Here is a 22,748-nt window from a genome sequence, read left to right as displayed (position 1 = left end):
AAAAGCACTGCGGACACAACAGTTTCAATTGGACTATGACGTCAAGGAGTACATGTCCAGTTGGTTCCATGTATATATGTATATGTATATTCCATGTATATGTATATTATAAAAAGTAAAAAAGACATTTAAATTAAAGATCATAATTTTTAATCCACACTGCTTGTTATTGTCTTTCAGAAGGCTTCTGCATCCTGGTCTGATGATTGTGAAGAAAATATGGCTGTTCAAGTGTCTGACACGGGTTTGTCTCCTGTGGAAGTGTTCATAAAGTCTGAATCAGAAAGTGCCGATCCATTAGTTTCTGAACAAACATCTCTGGAGAATGTGTGGCTTCCAGATGAGTCATGTGTCAAGACTGAAACTGAATCATTCAAGGAACCTCCTGATGTTGATTTCTCTGTTGACATCAAACCATCTAATCAGTGCATACAGGATGCTTCTGTTGACATCAAACCATCTAATGAGTGCATAGAGAATGCTTCTGTTGACAGCAAACTATCGAGTGAGTACAGGAAAGAAACTTCAGTTTGTAAAGTGGAAAATGTGAGTGGTGATAGTTGGATTCAATTTGAAGGCAGAAATCAGGAAGTTCCTAGTGTGCAAAATGTTCATAAAAGTGAAGGATTTTATCCATGTCATCATGGACAACTTGTTACAAAAATGCCAGCTGTAGACAGTGACAATGGTGAATTGATTTTAAGTGAAGATAAAGACATGAAGTATTCTGTAGAGAATCCTGATGAGGTGGAAGGCGAAGTGGCAGATCCTGCAGAAAGGTAGGTGAAGAAAATTTTAGTACAAGGATTGAAAATGAGCATGGCAGTACTAAGGTTCAAAATTGGACCTTATTGCTTGTAGATTATGATTCATGTAATTTCTGTATTGTGCCAGCAGTGCTGCAGGGTTACTGGTCATTCAATACAAGATTGTCCAGGAGTGTCCCACCCCAGCATGTCATGATATCCTTAAACATATATAAGAACCCATATATTTATTTTTCTTTTGGAATATCAACTGTAGTTTGGAATTTACAGTCCTCCGAAATTTCCTGCCATTTGATGCCTTTTCTTTTATGGGATCAAGCCATGTGTAGAGTGGTGTATCCAGGATTTTTGGAAGGATATACTTTTTTGATAGTCAGACCTCATTTTGTCATATTTTCCCACCTTTATTATTATTTTTTTTTTTAGAATACATGGCCAAAGGGGAGTTACAGGGGATGGACAAAAATATGGAAACACCACGACATCGGAACAGGTGATATCGACGCAATTTTTCCACTTGAAATCGGACACGGTGCGACATTTTGTGTTTTGCGCCGTGAGATAGGACACTCTTGGCCTGGTAGGAGTCGACAATTGCAATGTAGACAGCGTGCAGTGTAGTTGATACTGAATCATGTCGGAGCTGACTGTTTCAAAGAGGTCAAATTGTTGGTGTCTGCCTTGCAGGGGCCTCTGTTACCAAAGTAGCCATGTTATTTGGCATATCGAGAGGGACTCTATCCAAGATCATGATGACATAATAGTGTGTCCAGAAAGACATCATCAGATAAACACCTGGGTGGACAAAAATGTACATTGCGTGACAAAGACAGACGGACACTGAGAAGGATTGTGAACATTTTTTTTTTTTCATGAAGAATGGTGCAAGTTCCCATTATCACCATCCAGGACTTGTATTTGTCCATTCCTCGGAGACTGCAGGCCATTTTGGAAGATAAAGGCGGCCCTGCACCTTATTATCTACAGCATTCCGGCTTTTCTTCGCAGGGGCTTCCATATTTTTGTCCATCCCCTGTATGTCCCGTTCCTTTCCCCATCCCCTTGTGGTCCACACAGCATGTAAATATTTTGGGCCCAGGTTTTATTGCAATTTCATCATGCTACGAATGCAATATTTATATGGTTCGTTTTCGATTTATGTTTGTTAACACATGCTGGGGAGTTTTAGCGATTACTTAAGATTTTGTTAAATATATGCTTTCGTGGTTAGGTTAGGCAGGTTAGGTTTGGTTTTCTTAGCATTAAAATAAAGTCCCCAAATGCATTCTACGTACTAAGGTTCTGATTTGCTTCTACATTCATTCCCACTAGTCTACCATACTAACTGTCACTTGTCAACGAAAAATACCTTGTCCATGGGAAGCACGCATGCTTGCGTAAGGTAATTTTTAAGTTTTATTTTTCAAAATAAGTAAAGGGCCTCCCCGATGGTATAGTGGTAACGTCGTCGCTTTGTGATCAAGGTGTCCTGGGTTCAATGCCCGTTGGAGGCACATAGTGGTTCAGATCCCACTTTAAATTGTATGTTCAGTCCCGATTAGCCTTACTGTGCATAAAGTGGACTTAAAACAACAATTCAATCAATCAATCAACATAAATAACTTTTTTTTAAGAATCCAAGCAGTGCTTCTTAAGAAAGTTTCAAATTTCATGTGACAATGATTTCCAAAATTCTACAATAATTAGTCTTTCTGCTAGGAGAATTTTTTAAAAAAATCATAAAACAGTCGAAACCGTTACCTTTAAAATAGTAAAAAATTAAGTTTGACGCAGCATGCATATCACCATGCCAAACAACATAAATGTTGTTATCAATGTTTTAAGCAAAACTGTGCACACTTGAGATGAGATACGACATTGTGGCATTACGTGCGTAGTAGGGGTGTTCAGAAAGAAAATTGTGATGTGGAATTTCACATAGTGGCTTATTTTGTTGCTTTCACATTAGAGGATATACCTACCAAAATTCAAGAAGATCGGTTTGTGTTTAGAGGTTGCTCAGCAACCTCGAAATAATACTACTAAATTGATTTACGAAACATGTAATTTTTCTATATCTCAACTGCTTTTAGACACTAAGGAATACAATAATTAGTCAAATATTGAAGTAAGAGTGTGTAGATGTGTTGTTCATGAAATAAATTAATAAGATTTCTTTAAACTTCCTGAAGAACAAATTAAGAAATATAAAGGAAGGCATAATTTTTAAGATAAGTAACTAAAAATGTCGATTACACTAGTGATTATGTGTCTTATAAGTAACTTATTGCAATTTCAGGGATCTCTTTGTAGCAGCAGGGATTTTCTTCCTGTTTTCTTCTACAACTTGAATCAGTCTCTGCATTTCAGATTCCTTTTTAGTAATGGTTTCATTAAAACTACTCATGAGTACAATGGACCGTTCTGCTGCATCATTGATAACCTTTAATGAATTTACTATCTTTTTTGCTTCTTTTTATTCTCCAATATCATTCCACAATTGTAGGTCTATATTAAGAAATGAAATCAATATTGACTTTCAAAGAGGTTAAGGCAGAAGTAGAGGCAGAGTCCATCAAATCATGTAGGTTCTTGCTTTCTAGTCCATCTGCAGTTGGGAGCTTAATTCCCCGTCTTTTCCAATCTTCTCCACTGCTTTTCATCCTTGTAATAACAATTTTTACTCCTCAGGAGACAGCTTATCTGAAAATAAACACAGTGGTACCAGTTCTGAACCTAAATACCATATGTGTGATTTCAATTTCTTTGACGATTTTAGAGCCACAGATTTGTTGACTGCTTCATAGTATTTCAGTTCCTTGTAAAGATGCAAATCATTTACTGCAGCATCTCTTGCTATGGGAGAGCATAACCAAGCTTTTACATAAATGATACTGGCAAACAAGCAAAACTCCTTGAGATTGTTTTCCTCGTTGGCTGTTAAATTCAGTTGCTCACGGAACAGGTAAATCTTGAAACAGTAGATTACTTTCACCATCCATCTAGCCATATGATATGCTCCAGGAGCTCAGAAGCTGTAAACTTTGCCTCTGTGTAGAACACCAAGAATAAGAAGACATAGCTCTGCAATTTGCAGTTAATCATCTCGAGGCATATATCCCTTTTCATATGAAAAATAATTTGTAAGATATTCTGTGACATTTCCTTTTAAATCCATCACGTGTGGATCATCAAGACATGGATCAGAAAGAGAATTGAAATCATTTTGGTTGTTTTCTGGCCATTTCAGTTTGAATCATTGAAACAGAGCTATATTTGGACCAACAATACCAAAAAAACCGCAGCTAATACAATTTCATGGATATGGTGAATACAAGCAAAATATAGCAAGTTACGATCAATGTTTTTTTCGAGAAGTGAACAAGCACCTTTTCTTAGACCTGTATTTGATGCAGTAGTGTCGAAACTCATCCCTACAATGTCATCACACACTTCCCACAATTGAAGCAGCTCATAAGTATCTTTGCTTGTGCTTCTCCTGTTCCAGATGGTATTTTGGCAATTCCGAGTACTTTTTTTCAAGTTATGGCCAGTGACAATGACAGCCAGTCTCTCTGAACTAGTTGTTCTGGTAGCAGTTTCATCAGCTGTGCTGTTTTTCATAATCCTTCCATCCCAGTGAACAATAAGGGGTAGTTTCGCTGCTTCTGTGAAATCTGCTTTTATTTTGTCTGTGGTTTTGGCACGATGAACTGACCTTCTACGTTGCACAGTTGAACGTGAGAGTGGAGTGTCTGCAAGATCCTGACAATCTGCTTTTGCTGCAGTTAAAATTGTAAATTTGGTGTCTGACAAATTAATACGATCTAATGTTGAAGAAACATCTGGGGAACTGAGCATGTTTTGTAAAATTTGGGACTTCTTTGATGTACTTGGGCCGAGATGTGTCAAGTTTTTTTTTTTTAATACAGTGGTATCTGCATCTCATAAGCGTCATCATCACTGCCATTGTCTTCCTCACTGCTGCTGGAAATGCCAACTGCTGGAATGGGCGTCATTTCCTCTTTTCTTCGTTTCTCACGTTCCTTTCGCTTTTCTTCTGCTTCTTTCCGTAATTTTGCCATTTCTTCCTGTTTTGCCAAATGCACATCTACACCAGCCATTCACATCTTTCTGTCACCACGCTGATCCTTCAGGAACTGTCTGTCTTCTTCAATCTTGATCAAAGTCATTGCTTCTTTTGAGCAAAGTTAAAATTTTTTGACATTTTCTTTGAAAATACTTCATTCCTGTCTCTCTGTGCTTGTGACACTCATGATTTGTTTTTCTTGATCAAATTATATTCATCTACAACACCCTTCATCTTCGAGATGATGTTTGGCTCAAAAGCAGTAGGGATATGGGCTTTTTCCCATATGGTCACCAGCTCCTCACAAGTGCACTTCAAGCTGACAGGAACTGTCTCTTTCAGTGAGATATGGTAATGGAAGAAGGTTCGAAGAACATCTCCTGTTGTAGGTAACACATAATCCGGTAGATGAGGCTCTTGATGTCCAATAAGCCATACAACGGTCTTGTTTCTAGTGGTGAGGTGTTTGGACTCCATTGCTCAAAACAGCTCAGTAACCTGGAAAAGTAATATTATTTCATTAACACTGTCAACATTTTCAACAGTACAACTCCACACACAAATATTCATTTCTTCTCAGTACAGAGACTTTCATAGTATAAGAAAGCTATACAAAATTATACAATACCACGGTCAAAATATATGTGCCTTGAGCAACCTCTGAATGTTATCCATTCTGGAAAAAATTCACACATTAGTTTATTGGACGAAGTGGAACAAAATGAGCAACTATGCAAAAAGATCAGAAAATATTTTTTTATCCCATATGTGTATGAGCAGCCCTAGTGCGTAGTTTTGAATAGAGAAAGGGCATTGCTGGTGTGGTCTTGTGCATTCTATCAAGTTTCATTTTGTGAACATTATGCCCATATGTCCAGTGGGATCCATGAGTATTACCGTGGAAATTGTTCATCACCATGTTCGTGCACTCTATTTGACCCAATAAGAGCTTCAAGAATGAAAAGAAAACTCAAAACAAGCTGTTGACAACTTCTGCGCAAGTATACATAAAAATCCATTGCTTAAAATCACACAAGCTGAAAGAGAAATATTAATGAAAATAGTCGTAGACAATTTGCACGATAATATTCATGGATCCCACTGTACTGTCTAGATTATAATTTTACCTCATGAAACTAACCTGTTTTCTTCTCTCTTCATGTGATAGTTATAACCAAAATCTCATCGGATAACTCAAACCACCTTAACTATAGGACTCACAATTTTTGCACTTCATTTTGATTTATTTATCCAATTCTCAAACAAGCTTGAGATTTTGCATATTTTTTGTGCAAATGAAATATGAAACTTGTTTTTAGTAATAACTCCTGTAACCAAACTGAAGCATATAACTTGACTTTACAATTTTGACCAGTATTTTCCCCTCCCATCCAAAAATTACTGAAGCAAGTATGGACCCAGTCACTAAAGCCCGCATCACTTGGAACTGGATTTCCAGTAGGTATGCCCTAGTTGGCGCTGGACTGACTACCAATTTACTAGTTTTGGCCTCACACGATACTTATCAGCGTACTTGACGATAGACTTTTGTTCCCATATGAGGGAAGTGTGAGATGTAAACAATGTATCACTTCACATATTTAAAAGCTGATAACTATTCAACCGATGGCGCTTCTTAAATATATATTTTACAAGTTTTACTGTACACTTATGGAAGAATATTTAACTTGTTTCAAATGTAAACACCGTGCACTCAGCATAGATGGTGTAACTCAACGTTCCTTTCATGCTGTATACGTTATACATTGCTGGAGTAACACTCGGAAACCACAGACAAAAGTGCTCCTTTGGACACACAGATTATCTTCACATGGCAAAACTTTGCTCTGATTGGCTGTTCCACAGAATCCAGTCGAGGAAAGCAAGTAGCAATTAGAACATGTCCTATTCCTCCAAACCAGTCAAGCAGTCAGCCAGGCGGCCATGATTGCTACCTAGAAAGTTAGTTCAGCGCTAACTAGGGCATTCCTACTAGAAATCCAGTCCCGTGTGATAGTGGCTTTACATATATGTGTGTGTGTTAAACAAGGGTAGTACTGCATGAATGACAGAGCACACTGACCAATATCATCCACAATTTTCATTTTCACACTTCAGTAGCCCTTTTTTTTAATAATAATAATGTTTTTATCTTCCAGTACATTTTATTGCCATGTTCTTATAGCACAGATTGTTGTAATCACTGAATTTTAGCAGTAACACAATAAAGAAACTACGGTCCAGACTCAAAATTGTAAATTGAGTAACTGTTACAAGCAATGAATGTGTAATCATGTTGATAATGAACACAACAAAGCATAAGGCTACAGTATTGAGATGGCAGTGAAATCTTTTACAATGAACCTAGTTGGCAGGGAGGAAAAATGTTTCTTTGACCAATTGGGGAATGAAGACTTAGTATTAGTACTTATAGACAACACTACAGAGCCGAAGTTTTGTCAACATACGGAAGCGTCATGTGCCTAATATTGGCCATATATTTATATAACCCATGGTGCAACAACCCAATGAGGACCCAGGCCTACCACCTACTGTCGGCCTCACTCCCACCTGATTCTATTCACTCACTTGCCCGAGGTGCGAGATCATCCAACCAGTTACAGGGTTTCGTGTGGTCAGCATGACGAACCTCCAGTCTTGCTGTAGGTTTCCATGGCTGGGTTACGCTACTCATTTGTAACTCCCCAATTGCCTCATGATGGTGGGTGGCCACCGGTCCCACACATAGGCCGAAATCTCTTGTTGCGCTTTCCCTAGGAGACTCAAACCTGTGCACGTCTCATAGCGTGAGCGAAAAGGAAAATCATAAAAGAGAAGCATTTTAATTGTTCAATTTGCAACAAGGATTTTCCCTGTAAATGAGATATTAGTAAACACATGAGGGTTCACACAAAAAAGAGAAGCCTTTGATTTGTTCAATTTGCAACAAGGATTTTGCTCGTAAAGGGGAGCTTAAGGTATATGTGAGGGTTTATACCAATGAGAAGCCTCTCAGTTGTTTAATTTGCGACAAAGACTTTACCCATAAAGGAGTTCTCAGTATACATGCGATGGTTCATTCAAAAAAGAAGCTTTTTAATTGTTCAATTTGCAACAAAGATTTTGCCTGAAAAGAAGATCTTAGTGTACATAGGAGGGTTCACTTGAAAGAAAAGCCTTTAATTCTTCACTTTGCAATAAAGGTTTTGCCCGTAATCATCGACTTAATGCACATTTGAACATTCACACTAAGTAGAAGCCTTTCCATTGCTCATTTTGCAATAACTGTTTTGTCTGGAGATATGTACTCAAAATACATATGAAGCTACACAGTCAAGAGAAATCTTCGAAGTGTTCAATTTGCAACAAAAACTTTGCAATAAAGGATGTCTTAATTCGCATATGTGCATACACACTAAAGAGAAGCTTCGAATTATGCCATTCGCAGCAAATGTTTGGCTGGAGACATAACTTGAATAGACATATGAGGAAGTTTCCCATCAAAGAGAAACATCTTAAATGTTGATTTGTGACTAGTAATTTTCTTTAAAGGTATCTTCAGTGTGCATATGAGAAGACACACAAAAAATAAACTTTGTAATGGTTCAGGTTGTATAAAATATTTTGTCTGTAAATATAAATTATAATGCATGTGGGGAGATTACACATCAAACAGAAGTCATTAAGGCTGTATGGATGCGAGAAGTAGTGATTTGCCAAACAGTGATCTCTTGACTCTCAACACATGTCACTTGCTTTAGAATCTAAACAACTGTTTTATCAAAATCAATTGTTGTCTACACATCGGGAGGAATGTCTTTATTATCCAGCAGTGATCTCACTTGTACTTTCACAGAGGTCACCAGTAGTTGCAAGCCATTTCGTGTGCCTATTCTTTAACCAAGATACCAAACAAACAATGATGCTGCCACAGCAGGCACTCTCACCTGTACATATTGGCTGTTGTGGTCAAGGATGTTATGGCCCTGAGCTGCATGTAATGTCTCTTTATGTACACATGTTCGTAGTTCTTATGTGACACATGATTCGTAGAGCTGATTACATAATACAGCATGTTAAAATGGTATTTTGAAAACCACTGATGTAGCTTTTGGAAACAATGTTTCTCTCACCACAAAGAACTCAAGCTGTACTCCTTCCTCTACTGATGCACCAAGATGAATTAATATAATATAATTTAATTTGAATTTAGAATTGATAATCTTAAATTTCGCCTTTTTACTTTTTCCTCAAGTGTGCCTATAAATATCAACAATATCAGCATTGCTATAGAACTTTGTAGATAATTTATGTTGCGTGATACAAATCATAATTTTTAGTTTGTATTATTGGTTTCACACACTGATGCTTGGGAAATTTTCTTGTGACATTATAAATGTTCATGCACATAAATATTCCAATGGGTTGTTTTTACGATTTTTAATGTTGGTTATATTTAATAAGCTGATGTAGATACTTGTTCCTTGTTTTCAAATAGTGTCCATATTCATAGTTTGCTCTAATGTAGTTCAGTAAAATTAGATTTTTTAACATAACACTAAGTCCAATGGTGGAGTGCCACCTTTCCAACATTGTAAGCCTAGCATCAGTGATTTATCCACACCTTCTGTAAAATTTTTTACTGAGGCTAATTTACTGTCATTTCGGCTCTAAATTTACCATTACACCTCTCCCCCTAAATTCTAACTTTTACTCCATGAGATGAAAATTTTTGGATAAGCCTCTGCCTACAGTCCCGTGCGAATTAATCGGAACAAGATATGTTTATGCATGATAGAGTCTCAAACTTGACTATGGTTTCATGATGATGAATCTATGACAAATCGTGTAATACAAATTATATAACAGAAAGAAGAACATATTAGCTATTAAGAAATATTACGAATATGTAATTTATTGTTTCTGAATAGTGTAATTGATGAATTAAGGTATAAGTACAAAAAAATACATAACGTGTCTAGTTATTGTCGTATTTCAATTAATTCGCACGGAACTGTAGACCTCATTTCTGATTGGCCTACTTTATTTGAAATATTTTCTCAACGTTCATGCATTTATTAGTGGGTGAATTCACACACACACATGTACAGCCCCGTGCAAATTAATTGAAATACGACAATAACTACACACTTTATGTATTTTTTGTACTTATACCCTAATTCATCAATTACACTAATCAGAAACAATATATTACTTATTCGTAATATTTCTTAAAGCTAATATGTTCTTCTTTCTGTTATATAATTTGTATTACACGATTTGTCATAGATTCATCATCATGAGACTATAGTCAAGTTTGAGACTCTTATCATGCATAAAAATATCTTGTTCCGATTAATTCACACGGGACTGTAGCATTTTGCCTGTTGTACTGATTTCTGGATTTTTGGACAGGCATGGTCAGTGATTTATCCCCATACTTCCAACCCCATATCTCCTATTTTTTTTTTCAAAACAGCTTCCTAGATTTTTTTTAACAAATGTTCACTTTTTTTGTTTTCACTAAATTTATGCACTTATGCAAAAGTTTAGCACATTAATATTATTATAACTAATAGTATTGTTATATCTAACAATAATTAGTAATTCTGATTTTCCCGTTACTTGCTCATTTTTATATGTTTCATCTTTTTCCCCTTTTTGTAATTTTTTGGCTTCAATATTCCCTGTTTCTGGAAAAGATCCTTCAGGAAACAACACTGGCTCAAACCAAAAAGAATGGACTGACTTGACATTCAAGTCTTTTTGGCTCAAACCTCCGTTCACACCCAGATGCTGCAGTTCCAACAGACAGAAAGTCATCTGCTATTCTTTGGGTAAGAATTTTGACTATATATGTACAGTTCTTGAAATGAGGAGGGGAAGGGGTTGCTATCCCTGATCTGATCATTTCCTTATTGGTGTTTCATGTGTGGTCTTGAACTACATTATTTGTTTAAATGCCACCAATGCCAAGATTGCCTTGCTAAAGAATGCACTCTAGCATTTTCCTCTTTTCTGACATCAGTGGAATGAGGAGCTTCCTCTGCTTGTGGGCAATTTGTGTCACTGGCACGTGAACACTGTTTACCAGCAATGCCAACCTCAGCACAATGGTGCTAAATCTCGCACAAGCTTTAACTTTGTTGGCATGTTCAGTATGAGGAGATATCTGGAATCAGCAAGTTACCATTGTCAAGCTCTTGACCACTGCGTATGCCATATTCCGCACCACACTGTGACTTTCGGTACGCCTTGAATCATTTCTAATTTAGTCCAATGTTGATTCATGTTGATCCAGTTTCATGTGTTGTAGGGATTGTCCTCCCCATCCAAAAGAAGTTGGCTGTGTTCTGGATCATCCTTACTCATACGCATGTATCATTGGCAGTTTATGACGATGCCATTTGCGTTGTGATGGACACATGGAGATTTATCTGGGGTCACCTTATTGTGCCAAGTGTCAAGTGATCATTACTAGTTTTCTTCACAAGCACTTCCAAAACCATGGTTTAGTGTGCTGCATCAAGGCTTTTTTACTCGATTGTCTCATAGTTCGGACAGATGACGCTAGATGGCTTACGGAATCGACTGTTTCTTCGCTCAAGCGAATAACGCTTGGGCAAGTAAACCATGAGTATACGCTTGAAGCCCAGTAGTTCACATACAACCATAATTTGTCTGTAGTGGTGGGTCTTCAAATAGGCTTCGTGAAGTGAAAGATGCAGTGAAATTGAAACTAAAGTGAACATAGTCAAGTTGAAGTGTAATTTAGTCTATCTTACCAATACATAGCAATATATGAAAATGAATAGATGATCATGGGCTGAAACTACCAACACGAATTTTACACATATATTTGTAGGATTATTGTCACATTGAAATGATATTTCATGTTCAATATATTCAAGCGAATCACGCTCGAGCGTGGGAGATTCGATCGAATTAGAGTGAGCAAAAGTGGTCCAATGCATTACTCTACCATGGTTGCTGCATTGTAGTAACCACACACACTTTCCCTTTGCTTCAATTTCTAAACGAGTTTCACCACTGCGCCACAGATTAACAAGATTGTTTACTTCCTATCTCTTCTTTGTAATCTGTGTGTATACCAAAAAGAACATGTGGAGCCACCCTACGGTGCCTTCGAAACTTAAATCATTGTCATAGCAACCTCTCCACCAATCACGTCTTACTCTTGGCAGTGGCAGTTGAATGCGTCTCAGCGCAATGATCCGCTCACCCCAACCTTCCATTCCTGCTTTTATTTGACGTTTGAATGATTTCTACATCTAAGTTACGAGATATACAGAATTAATAGCCCAGAAACACAACATAGGAAAATAATTACAAATTCCTGAAATTCCTGCGTGTAAATCATTCCGTTGTGCATGAAAAATGGTGCGTGTATTATCTGTGGTAATAAGTATTTTTATTCCATATTCTCCCTATTATGCGTTGCTTTTGTGACATTTTGGGCAAATTGCGATTGTATTTTGTGTAAACTCTACAGCAATTACTTTGTTCATAGATCAATGCATTTTACCCCCTCCCTCGTCGTCGTTTGTTATTTAGCATCGTATTTTTTCACTTTTAGGCTAATTGCGACGATGGTATGATAAATTGATGGCACAAAGAAAGCTCTAACCGGGATTCGAACCCAGGATGCCTGAATGAACTGAACAATGGTATTTATCCTTGTAGAATATTTTTATGTACTTAAATAAAATAAATAATACGACCTTGCGAGATATGTCTGAAATATTAGCAGAAAATAAAAGCAGGAATGGAAGGGTGGGGTGAGCGGATCATTGTGCTACTCAAAGTGTTCTAAAGGTTGTTCGAGCCATCTTGCAACATTTCCCAAATTGTCTCTTTCTCTTCATAACAATTGCTGCCACGTGGTTGGCAATCTGCAGGATACAGCACACTTAATATCAGCAACTGTTTCTGGTGCCATCACTGAATGTCTAGTATTATAGAGGGGTCGGCTGTAATTTTCTCCCTTGTATACCATATTCAATCGCAAGATATAGACACTTGTGATTTACCAACGTAGAAAAGTCCATTCATCTCTCTATGGACTCATAAAACAAAAGACAAATGCATTCACTTTCTCAGCAATTGATATCAGTGAAGTACCCATTTGATGCTGGAAATGCCAGGGAAACAAAAGACAGGATTGGAAGGTTTTGTCTCAGGAAATAAGAATAAAACATAAAACGTATTATTAAAAACTACTGATTAAACATTAGCGCTATTCATCTAACGCAACCATTACAAATCAGCTGGGGGCTTGTAGGTATGAAATATACTGGAATAAAAGATATGTACATATAGCCAGTACTTGTTTTCCAAACTTAAAATGTGATGTAATATATTAACAGGACTTTCATCACACAGTTTTTTTCTTATGGGCTTGAGTCCACCTGGGTTCAGTCTCTGGGTTTTCAGCCTGTGTATAGGACTGGTGGCAACCTACAATTGAGTATCGTAACCTAGTCTGGGAAATCTCCTATAACAGCTAAGGGTTCGATGTGCTGACCCCACGTCATCCCATTACTGGTTGAAGATCTCCACACCTCTAGGTAGGGTTGTGGGAAGCTGACAGGCAGTCAGGAGATAGGCCAAGGCCCTTCCAGTGCTGTAGAGCAGTGGATCTCAACCTTCTTCAGTCGGGGACCCACCTTGAGGGATGATATTACACTTCATGGGATCCATAAGATGGGCACCCGCGGAATTACTTTGTACTGTTGTGCACCCAGTTTATAATCATGTATTTGCTAACATCGAAGTCCTCTTTTACAACAACACAGCCTGAATTTAAATTGTTAAAACAATATCTAAGTAATTTAATGTAATAGGTTTTTAAGACCCAGTAAACAAAGTTTCGAGGCCAACTTCCCAACCCACCAAATGTCCCCTCAGAACCCAGGAGTGTATCGCTCCCTATAGGTTGAGAAACGATTCTGTAGAACCATGGGTTATGTTATGCTGTACATAAAAGTAAATATTTTGGAATATTTTACACTACAGTTAATTTCTATCATAACTTACATTCAGTGTTCTGTAGATGAAATAATATTTTGGAAAATACAACATAGAAACTAGTTCAGTTCCATCTGCCATGAGAGAATAAAATAAAATAATAGCTATGAGTGACACAGCTCATTGGGGAAGTTATCAAACAGAATAATTTCTGGAATTAAATTGTAATTGTTTTTAATTCTATCATTCTATTTCTCTGTAAAAACTACTATGATGATGATAATGAATAGTTATGGGAAAATAGAGTAAGAAAAAGTCACGCCTTACACAAGCTAACCTCCTAGCAACCACCTCATCTCGAAGTTGTAGGTCCTCCCCGATGGCGCAGTGGTAGCGTTGTTGCCTTGTAATCAAGGGGTCCTGGGCTCGATACCCGGTGGAGGCACATAGTGGTTCGGATCCCACTTTAAACTGTAGGTCCAGTCCCGATAGCCTAACTGTGCATAACGTGGACTTAAAACACCAAACCAACCAACCAAAACAAAGTTGTATAAAATTTCAATTTTCTTGTTTCCATGGGAGTAATTTCAACCCATTTCTAAAAACGTATGGATGTTTGTAAGATATACGAGGTGCATCCAGAAAGTAAGTTTCCCTATTTTTTTCCTGTGAAAGTAAACATAATGAGCCATGTAAATTGCGCATGCGCAGCAGAGCTAAGACGTATCAATCATATGCCAGGCGGACAGATCCCACCCGGCGCCAGTAGCGAGGCAGCAGTGGTCCGAAGTGGAAGCTCGTATTCCTTCTCCCGCCACATGCGAGGTTCTGTCGGTGATAAAGTTCCTGAATGCACAAAGCATTGCGCCAATTGACATTCATCGTCAGCTCTGTGAGGTCTATGGGCCGAACATTATGAGTAAGCAGATGGTGCGTCGCTGGTGTCGGCAGTTTTCGGAAGGTCGTCAAAGTGTCCATGATGAAGAGTGCAGTGGGCGTCCGTCCCTCATCACTGATGATCTGGTTGAGCTGGTGCAGCAGCGCATCGTAGAGAACCGTTGCTTCACGATTATGGAGTTGAGTAGCCTTTTTCCGCAGATATCACGATCCGTGTTGCATGAGATTGTCACGCAGCGCCTGCTGTTCAAAAAATTGTGTGCCAGGTGGGTGCCGAAAAACCTGACACCCGAACACAAAATGAAACGTTCAGGAGCAGCACTGACATTCCTGCAATGGTACCATGATGACGGCGATGATTTCCTCGACAGGATCGTCACGGGCAATGAGACGTGGATTTCGCACTTCACCCTGGAAACCAAGCAGCAGTCAATGCATTGGCGGCATAGTGGATCTCCGGTCAAGAAGAAATTCAAACAGACGCTGTCGGTACAGAAAGTGATGTGCACCGTGTTTTGGGACAGGAAGGGCATTTTGCTCATTGACTTCCTCCCCAGAGGTGAAATGGTGAACGCTGACCATTACTGTGAAACACTAAGGAAATTGCGACGTGCCATTCAAAACAAGAGGCGTGGCATGCTTACTGCAGGTGTTGTGCTCCTCCATGACAATGCTCGTCCACATACGGCTCGGCGCACAGCAGCTGTTTTGACGGAATTTGGCTGGGAGTTTTTTGATCATCCACCTTACAGTCCTGATCTGGCTCCCAGCGATTTTCACGTTTTCTTGCTCCTCAAGAAATTCCTGTCCTCCGGTGAGCGTTTTGGCAACAACGAAGAGCTGAAGACGTCTGTCACGCTGGTTCCATTCACAGGCGGCAGAGTTCTACGACAGTGGGATCCAAAAGTTGATACCACGATACGACAAGTGTCTCAATTCTGGTGGTTGCTATGTTGTAAAATAGCTGAACCTTTGCTGTACCTGTTGCCAATAAATGGTTTCCTGAAACTGTGTTGTTTTTTTTTTAAAAAAAAATAGGGAAACTTACTTTCTGGATGCGCCTCGTATTATTAACTAATCACTGCATGCTTATTCATGTAGTATTTGTCAAACATCCCTAATGTGTAATCTAGAATGGGAGTAGGAATATGTCACAAGGGAGTTTTGTTCAAAGTTACTTACTGGAACCACTCTAATACTGAATGAAATTAATTATAGATACACCACTGAAAGATCCTATTACTTATCCTGCACATACATGTATTTTATACATGCATATATTTAAAACAGCATTGAACATGATGCAATTCATATATTCATCATAAATATTGCATGAATGAATTTTAGAGTTGAAAGAGTTAACTGACAAACAAGAAATGCCCAAATTTCAAGCTGATGACAATTAAACGAAGAGGTGACATATGCCACTCTGTATGTAGAAGTTTTAATGTCTTCTTAACTTTCTAACATGCTGCGCAAATCCCCTGATGGTCCCTTTACAAGCTTGCATTTGTAAACTTTCTCAAGGGACTCTTTACATCCCTTTTTTAACTTTAAGGCAAGTATTTGAGATAAAGAGGATTCTTCCTCCTATACTTTGAAGGGTACAAAATGGTCATTCATTCCAATGCGCCCTAAAATTTTATCTCATTCATTCATCCATTTGTTTCAAACATCTTACTTGCTATTCCGAATGTAAATTATATTGTTAACATTAAATATACATGGAATGTAGAATAAGAGACTGAAATAAGTCTTAACAATCCTAGATCAATTAATTTCCACTATATTCAATGCTGTTAATGAAAGTCCATCAAATGAACCATTTACAACTCACTATGGTGACGTGTTCTATTTCTTGTTGAATTCTCAGAAACATTCCCGAAGAAAATAACAATTTCACAGTAAATGCACTACACTTTACGAGTTATTAATGATTCTGTAGAAAAGTAAAACATTATATATTATTGCTAATAACAAATGAAAGGGATAATAAACAAACACATTGTTATACAAGTACATGTATTTATTGAAACATTGGCAATTAATATACTTTTCTTAACATAACTTATGACAATGAATTGAAGTCCTCCAGACTTCTTTATAAAAATAAGACTTTAAACAGAACAGTAAAAGTTTAAAATCATATTTTAAATAATCTTAAAGTAACTTGCAGTGTCCCATTTAAATTTCCTACAAATTTTTCCATACATGAAAAGCATGAAAATAACCTCCAAAATTGTAAGATTGAATGATTTAGATCATATCACTATCTCTTTTCAGAATTTAGAAGAAAACAGTATATGCTAGCATCCCACTGGGGCAAATGTTGGTGAAGCAAGTGAGCAAAGTGAAGGCAGCATTGACGACATTCACAATCCACAATGCAATGTACTTACTTGGTTCTACATCTGGGAATGCATCATGCACGAACTTGATTCTTGCACTCCACATACTCTTTATTCTTTTATGTAGATAACTGTATTTCCATCACACTAATGCATATGTTTATGTTAGGTGTAGGTTTGAGGGATTTTAGCATTATAATTATGCTCCTATGTGATTATGTTGTAACAATCCGTACGTGATAGGTTTCATCATCTAAATATTGGTAGGTTTCATCGCCTAAGTATTTACAAACATTCCATGATCTGTTAAAGTTTATAATGTTTTCAATGTGAAAACAAAGAATCGAAAGCAGCTATTAGCAGCACAAGAAATCGCACAACATACGTTTCAATACATCATTAGTACTCACACATTACAATTTTCTGCATCTTTAACACAGACAAATTGTTTTTCTGAACTTTAAAAATTATTTCAATGGTGATTTCCAGTATTCACGATGCCTTCCATCTCCTGTGAAACTTGTAAATATCATTACATTACACAATCTGCACCATTACCTGCGTTCACATATATTAATCAACATATGATATGATCCCATATGTCATTCTACTTAAATGAAACAATACTAAAACCAAATTATTTTCTTTGACAACTTTTTCCTATAAACAAAATCATTTTTACACTGTAAATACACAGGTCCCACGTAAGAGTGAGCGTAATTCATAACTAACTAACCTTTCAAGATTTCCTTTATAAAGATCAGCTCTGGATTCCCCTTCTTGGATTAGAATGATGCACAGCATATTTTAGTTGTACATCTTAGTTCGAGTAATTCTTGAAGCTTTTTATTTCAAGTTCGTAAATTTATCAATCGACATCACATTCGTATGTGACGTCCATGATGGAACGATGTTACGTGATGTCATGTATAAATAAACAGTGACTACAAAATACAATTTTTCTTATACATGTTTAAGAAGCGAAAGGCGAGGAATAATATATAAAATCACATCCAATTGATCATTATTGGTTAATAGAGACATAAACTAAATTTTTAATGAGAAATTTAAGGTTTAGCATCGATGGCGACTTCATTTTTGCACAGGCAAATGAATTCTGAAATTTACCTTGTTCGGCTTTTTGCCGTCGGTGCAAGGGGCCTGACTGCGCTATGAACAATTGGCCACCCATCTCTCAGGGTGTCTGCAGTTGAGGTCTGTAACTATGGCTAGACTGCACAATCGACCTTTGTGTTTTACCGTTTGAAGGTGAAAAAAATGTTCACTAATAGTACCGTATTCTCGCGTCTATAAGCCGCACTTTTTTCCCCCGAAAAGTGGACCAAAAAATGGGGTGCGGCTTATACACGCGAATGATAAGAAAGCATGTGCGGCTTATACACGCGAATGAAAGAAAGTGCAGCTACTGCTAGGATACTAAAATACGTACGTTGATTTGTTATCTTTATCACATAACGGATTCATTAACAGCAAATCCAACAACAATGCATCTGTAGCAGGCTTTGCAACAATATATGTTATCTTTAAATATTTTTTGCAATAATATGATAATATCTTATCTTTGAACACGAATCATCCTTACTGTCGTATTGATCTGGAAACCATTCAGTAAAGTGAAGTTGTTAAAGAAGGTTGTGGGCCTGAGGTCAAGATTGGTACTATCAAAGGGAGGATGTCTGGCAGATGAATCAGCTACGATGCTCATTTTAAACTTCAAGCGATACGATATGCTGAAGGAAACGGCAACAGATCTGCAGCGCGATATTACGATGTGGACGAGTCTAACATTCGTCGATGGAGAAATCAGAAAGAAGGAACAACTTGCTGCAACAAGTGTAAAGAGAAAGACATTTCGTGGAAAAGGAGCCAAATTTCCACAGGTAGAAAAAAAGTATTGGCCTTTGTAAATGAGAGAAGAAGTGCTGGCTATGCTGTAACCGTAGACATGATACGTTTTCAAACTCGTGAAGTAGCTTCAAAGTTAGACAAGCTTTCCGAGCTAGTGCGGGATGGTGTTCACGTTTTGTGCGTAGGAAAAGTTTATCGCTTCGCCGTAGGACAACAATTGCGCAAAATTTCCCTGCAGACTTTGATCAGAAAATTGTTAAATTTCACAAATGCGAAAGTCCAATGATTATAGCTTGTCTCAGATCGGCAACACTGACGAAACACCTATTTACTGGGACATGCCTATGTCCAGCACAGTCGCACCATGAGGCTCGCACACCGTATCGATCAAGACCACGGGTGGAGAGAAACAACGATGCACCGTAATGTTGGGTGTTCTTGCGGATGGAAGGAAACTGCCACCGTATGTTGTGCTGAAGCGTAAGAATGTGCGAAAGGAGGCATTTCCGCCGGGTATTATCATACGTGCCCAGCAGAAAGGATGGATGGAAGAAGAACTGGTATTGGACTGGATAGACAAAGTGTGGAATAGAAGGTCTGGTGCATTGCTGAAGCAAAAGAGTTTGCTGGTGTGGGACAGCTTTCGTGGTCACCTAACAGACAGACTACAGACAAAATTCCAAAAGTTGAAAACTGATGTAGCTGTGATTCCTGGGGGTCTAACGTCTGTACTGAAGCCCCTAGACGTTTGTGTAATTCGCTCGTTTAAAGCTGCGTTCCAGCGTCTGTATAATGACTGGATTAGTGCAGGAAACCACGAGCTTACAGCAGCAGGAAAGATCAAACGTCCGACTGTCAAGCAAGTGTGTCAATGGATTCTGGTAGCATGGGAAAATGTAAAGTCGGAGACAATTGTGAAGGGTTTTCTGAAGTGCGGCATATCCAATGCCCTAGATGGTACCCAGGATGAAATGTTGTGGGATGATGATGTTAGTGATGAAGATGACAATACCTCTTGTGCAGAAAATATTTCAACGAGTAGCAGCAACGACAGTGAATAAGGGCTTTGAGGACTCAAACTGAATCATACGATATTAATATGTACATAGATCATTGTGCTAAAATAAAGGTTAAAATACTTTTAAAATACTTACTTGAAATTGGCTACCTACGCAAAAAAAACAACAAAAGAAACAAGTCAATCGTGCGGCTTATACACGAGGTGCGGCTTATACACGAGAAATTTTATTTTCCTGAAATCTAAGGCCAAAAAAGGGGGTGCGGCTTATACACGGGTGCGACTAATAGACGCGAGAATACGGTATATATTTCACACTTTGAATTGCGACTGTTCATTTCTCAATTTTAAGTTACACTTCTACAAAATAATAAAAAAATTACTTCTACATTACTCACCATAGCTGTTTACCTAATCCGTTTTAAACACACAGTATTGCCAGGTAGAACTTTGGTTTTCAACATGGATATATATATATATATATGAATTTCCACTAGGATTGAACTTTTTTAAAATCATGTTTTCATTCGTATTTTTTATTTACATTTGTTGAAAAATAGTGTTGGGCAGTTCTAACATGCCTTTAAAGGGTCTCTTTAAAAAAATGCAGGCAGCCGGAGCATAGCAGAGGCAGGGTCGCGGTAGTGGTAGGTGGCGGTAGGTCAATTACCCCAGGGGCAGAGCCCAGAATTGGAGGGCAATTTTTATGAAATTTTTACATTTCCAATTGTTTCCTCACCTTAAATCATACATTTCTGGAATCCTTGATTCCTACCTTTTCCAACGATGTATGATACATATTTCTATTCAGAAGGGTCGATTCGACATCCTTACCGTAACTATCCTTGCACTCTGACCACCACAATGTAAGCTAATGTTCTCTACATTGATCAATGACAACTAGTTTCACTACATAACAAGGAACTAACATTTGTGAATGGCATGCAAGTAATAATGGCAGTCTTTTTTATTAACATTGAATAACTTGAAACTGATTGTAAAATGAATTTCACTATTCTATTTGGCAGAAGATTTCACTTGATTTTAACCTTGCACTACTTGTGATCAGATCTGCCATGCTGTTATTCGCGGCTGAGCGTGGCACTCAACCCAAGTAGTTTCGTATTTGTAATGATTTTGGTTGCTAAATTTGAGTCAGATCAGGAAGTTTATGCAATATATGTATATTTTGTTTATGAATAATACCCTTTTTTATGCTTCACTTACTTTATTTAACCTTTAGGTGCCCAAGCGTCTCGATCGAGATACCCAAAAGTAACCCTCAATTGCCCAAGCGTCTCGATCGAGATGCTGTGTCAAGGTCGTTTTGAGAGTTAGCCCCCTCCCCCCCGCCACATATACGCCGAATTTGCAAAAATTTCATATAGTCTGAATCTCTGGTTCATTCCGCGTATAACGGTATATCACTCATCTCTCTAGGGCAATTAGCTTCCGAACTACACTCATTTAATTGAAACTCTGCATTTTGCTCAAAATCGGCTTGGGCAACCGAGGCTTACTATTGAAAAAGGGCTTGGGCGTCAAAAGGTTAAAAATAAAATAAAATCAATTGTAACTCATTTGCCACATGAAAATACAGTTAGTCGCGAGTGAGCTTCGTGCTCCTTTCTTTTCTCGGCTCTGACACACATGAAAAACAGAGATGGCTCAGAAAGCATTAGCGATGACTCATATTTTACGTTGTGGTATTTTATTGCATGGGGATACTCGGAAAGGAAGGTTGATGAGAGTTTGGCTTTCACACTTCCATGAAGCTCAAATTACAAGCATTTCAAACCAAAAGTAAGCGCAGCACTCACCCATGAGTAAAGGCAGGTTAAAGTGTCACTTGCTCCTATTTCCATGTGAAAAGTTCAAGATGTTGCATTGGGTGTGTAACATGCATCAGGGATGAAGCAATTGGTCTCTTACATACTGCATATGTTCATTGATGTCTGCAGAAATTATATGGGTGGTTCCACACTTTTGACCCACCATGTATTTTGTATTTAAATTTGGGTTTGTTGTAGAGGTACGTCTTGTGTATTAGAATATATTGGTTTATACATGTTGAAGAATTATGTAAGTAACGAAATAAAATACATTTCGAACATTTCAATTCTTGAGAAATCAGCATTTAATTTTGCTGGTTAATGCGAACTGGCAGAACCTTCAAAGTATGCTTTTTTTTCTTTCTTTTTTTTTTTTTTTGCACTCCGTATGTAATAACTGGCTTTCTATTATAAAACACCATATATATCTGTATTATTTATTTTATTATGAATACTTTGGAAGATTGGTGTTGAAATGCATACCTAAGTATTCATCACAGTGAAAACCCTTTCAAATGCCCACATTAAAAGTTCCATATACACACCTTACAAAAAGTGTGGAATATTGTTATACAGTATTTACATTAGGTGATTGGTACAGCCTTCAAATGCAACAACACATGGTATCTGTGTTTGCTGGATTTTCTTGTTTTTCACCAACATATGCCACTGTGTGTTTCATCTACTTCCAAATATAACAATATTCCAAACTTGAGCCTAATATAACAATATTGCAAATTTTTTGTGAGGAGATTTCACATCAATGAGAAGCTTCTTAATTGTTTAACTTGAAACATAGATTTTACTTATGAAAAAACTTAATATGGATTTGAGAATTCATAACAAAGGACACTTCAAGAGAAAAAAGTGTGACCTATTACAAGAAAAAAGGACAGTATGATACCAAAATGATCAAATTTATCTTCCTGTAGTATTCAT

At 37.6% G+C, this 22,748-nt stretch overlaps 1 protein-coding gene across 4 annotated transcripts in view; it reads left to right on the top strand.

Annotated features, from left to right (window-relative positions):
* LOC145999698 (uncharacterized) overlaps window positions 1-22,748 on the top strand; it is a 63,586-nt gene that overhangs the window by 16,925 nt on the left and 23,913 nt on the right. For 2 of the 4 annotated variants that reach the window (XM_083136940.1, XM_083136938.1), the window contains exon 2: window positions 181-779. In XM_083136940.1, the coding sequence (XP_082993066.1) occupies window positions 181-779 (599 nt within the window). Of the gene's footprint in view, window positions 1-180; window positions 780-17,025; window positions 18,325-22,748 lie in introns of those variants that run through there. The other 2 variants (XM_083136941.1, XM_083136939.1) reach the window with 2 other exon arrangements.

Source organism: Lepisma saccharinum, chromosome 15, assembly GCF_977018435.1.
Source record: "Lepisma saccharinum chromosome 15, izLepSacc3.1, whole genome shotgun sequence".
NCBI lineage: Eukaryota > Metazoa > Arthropoda > Insecta > Zygentoma > Lepismatidae > Lepisma > Lepisma saccharinum.
The sequence above is the reverse complement of the archived record's forward strand: the minus strand, read 5'-3'. Positions and strand labels throughout refer to the sequence as shown.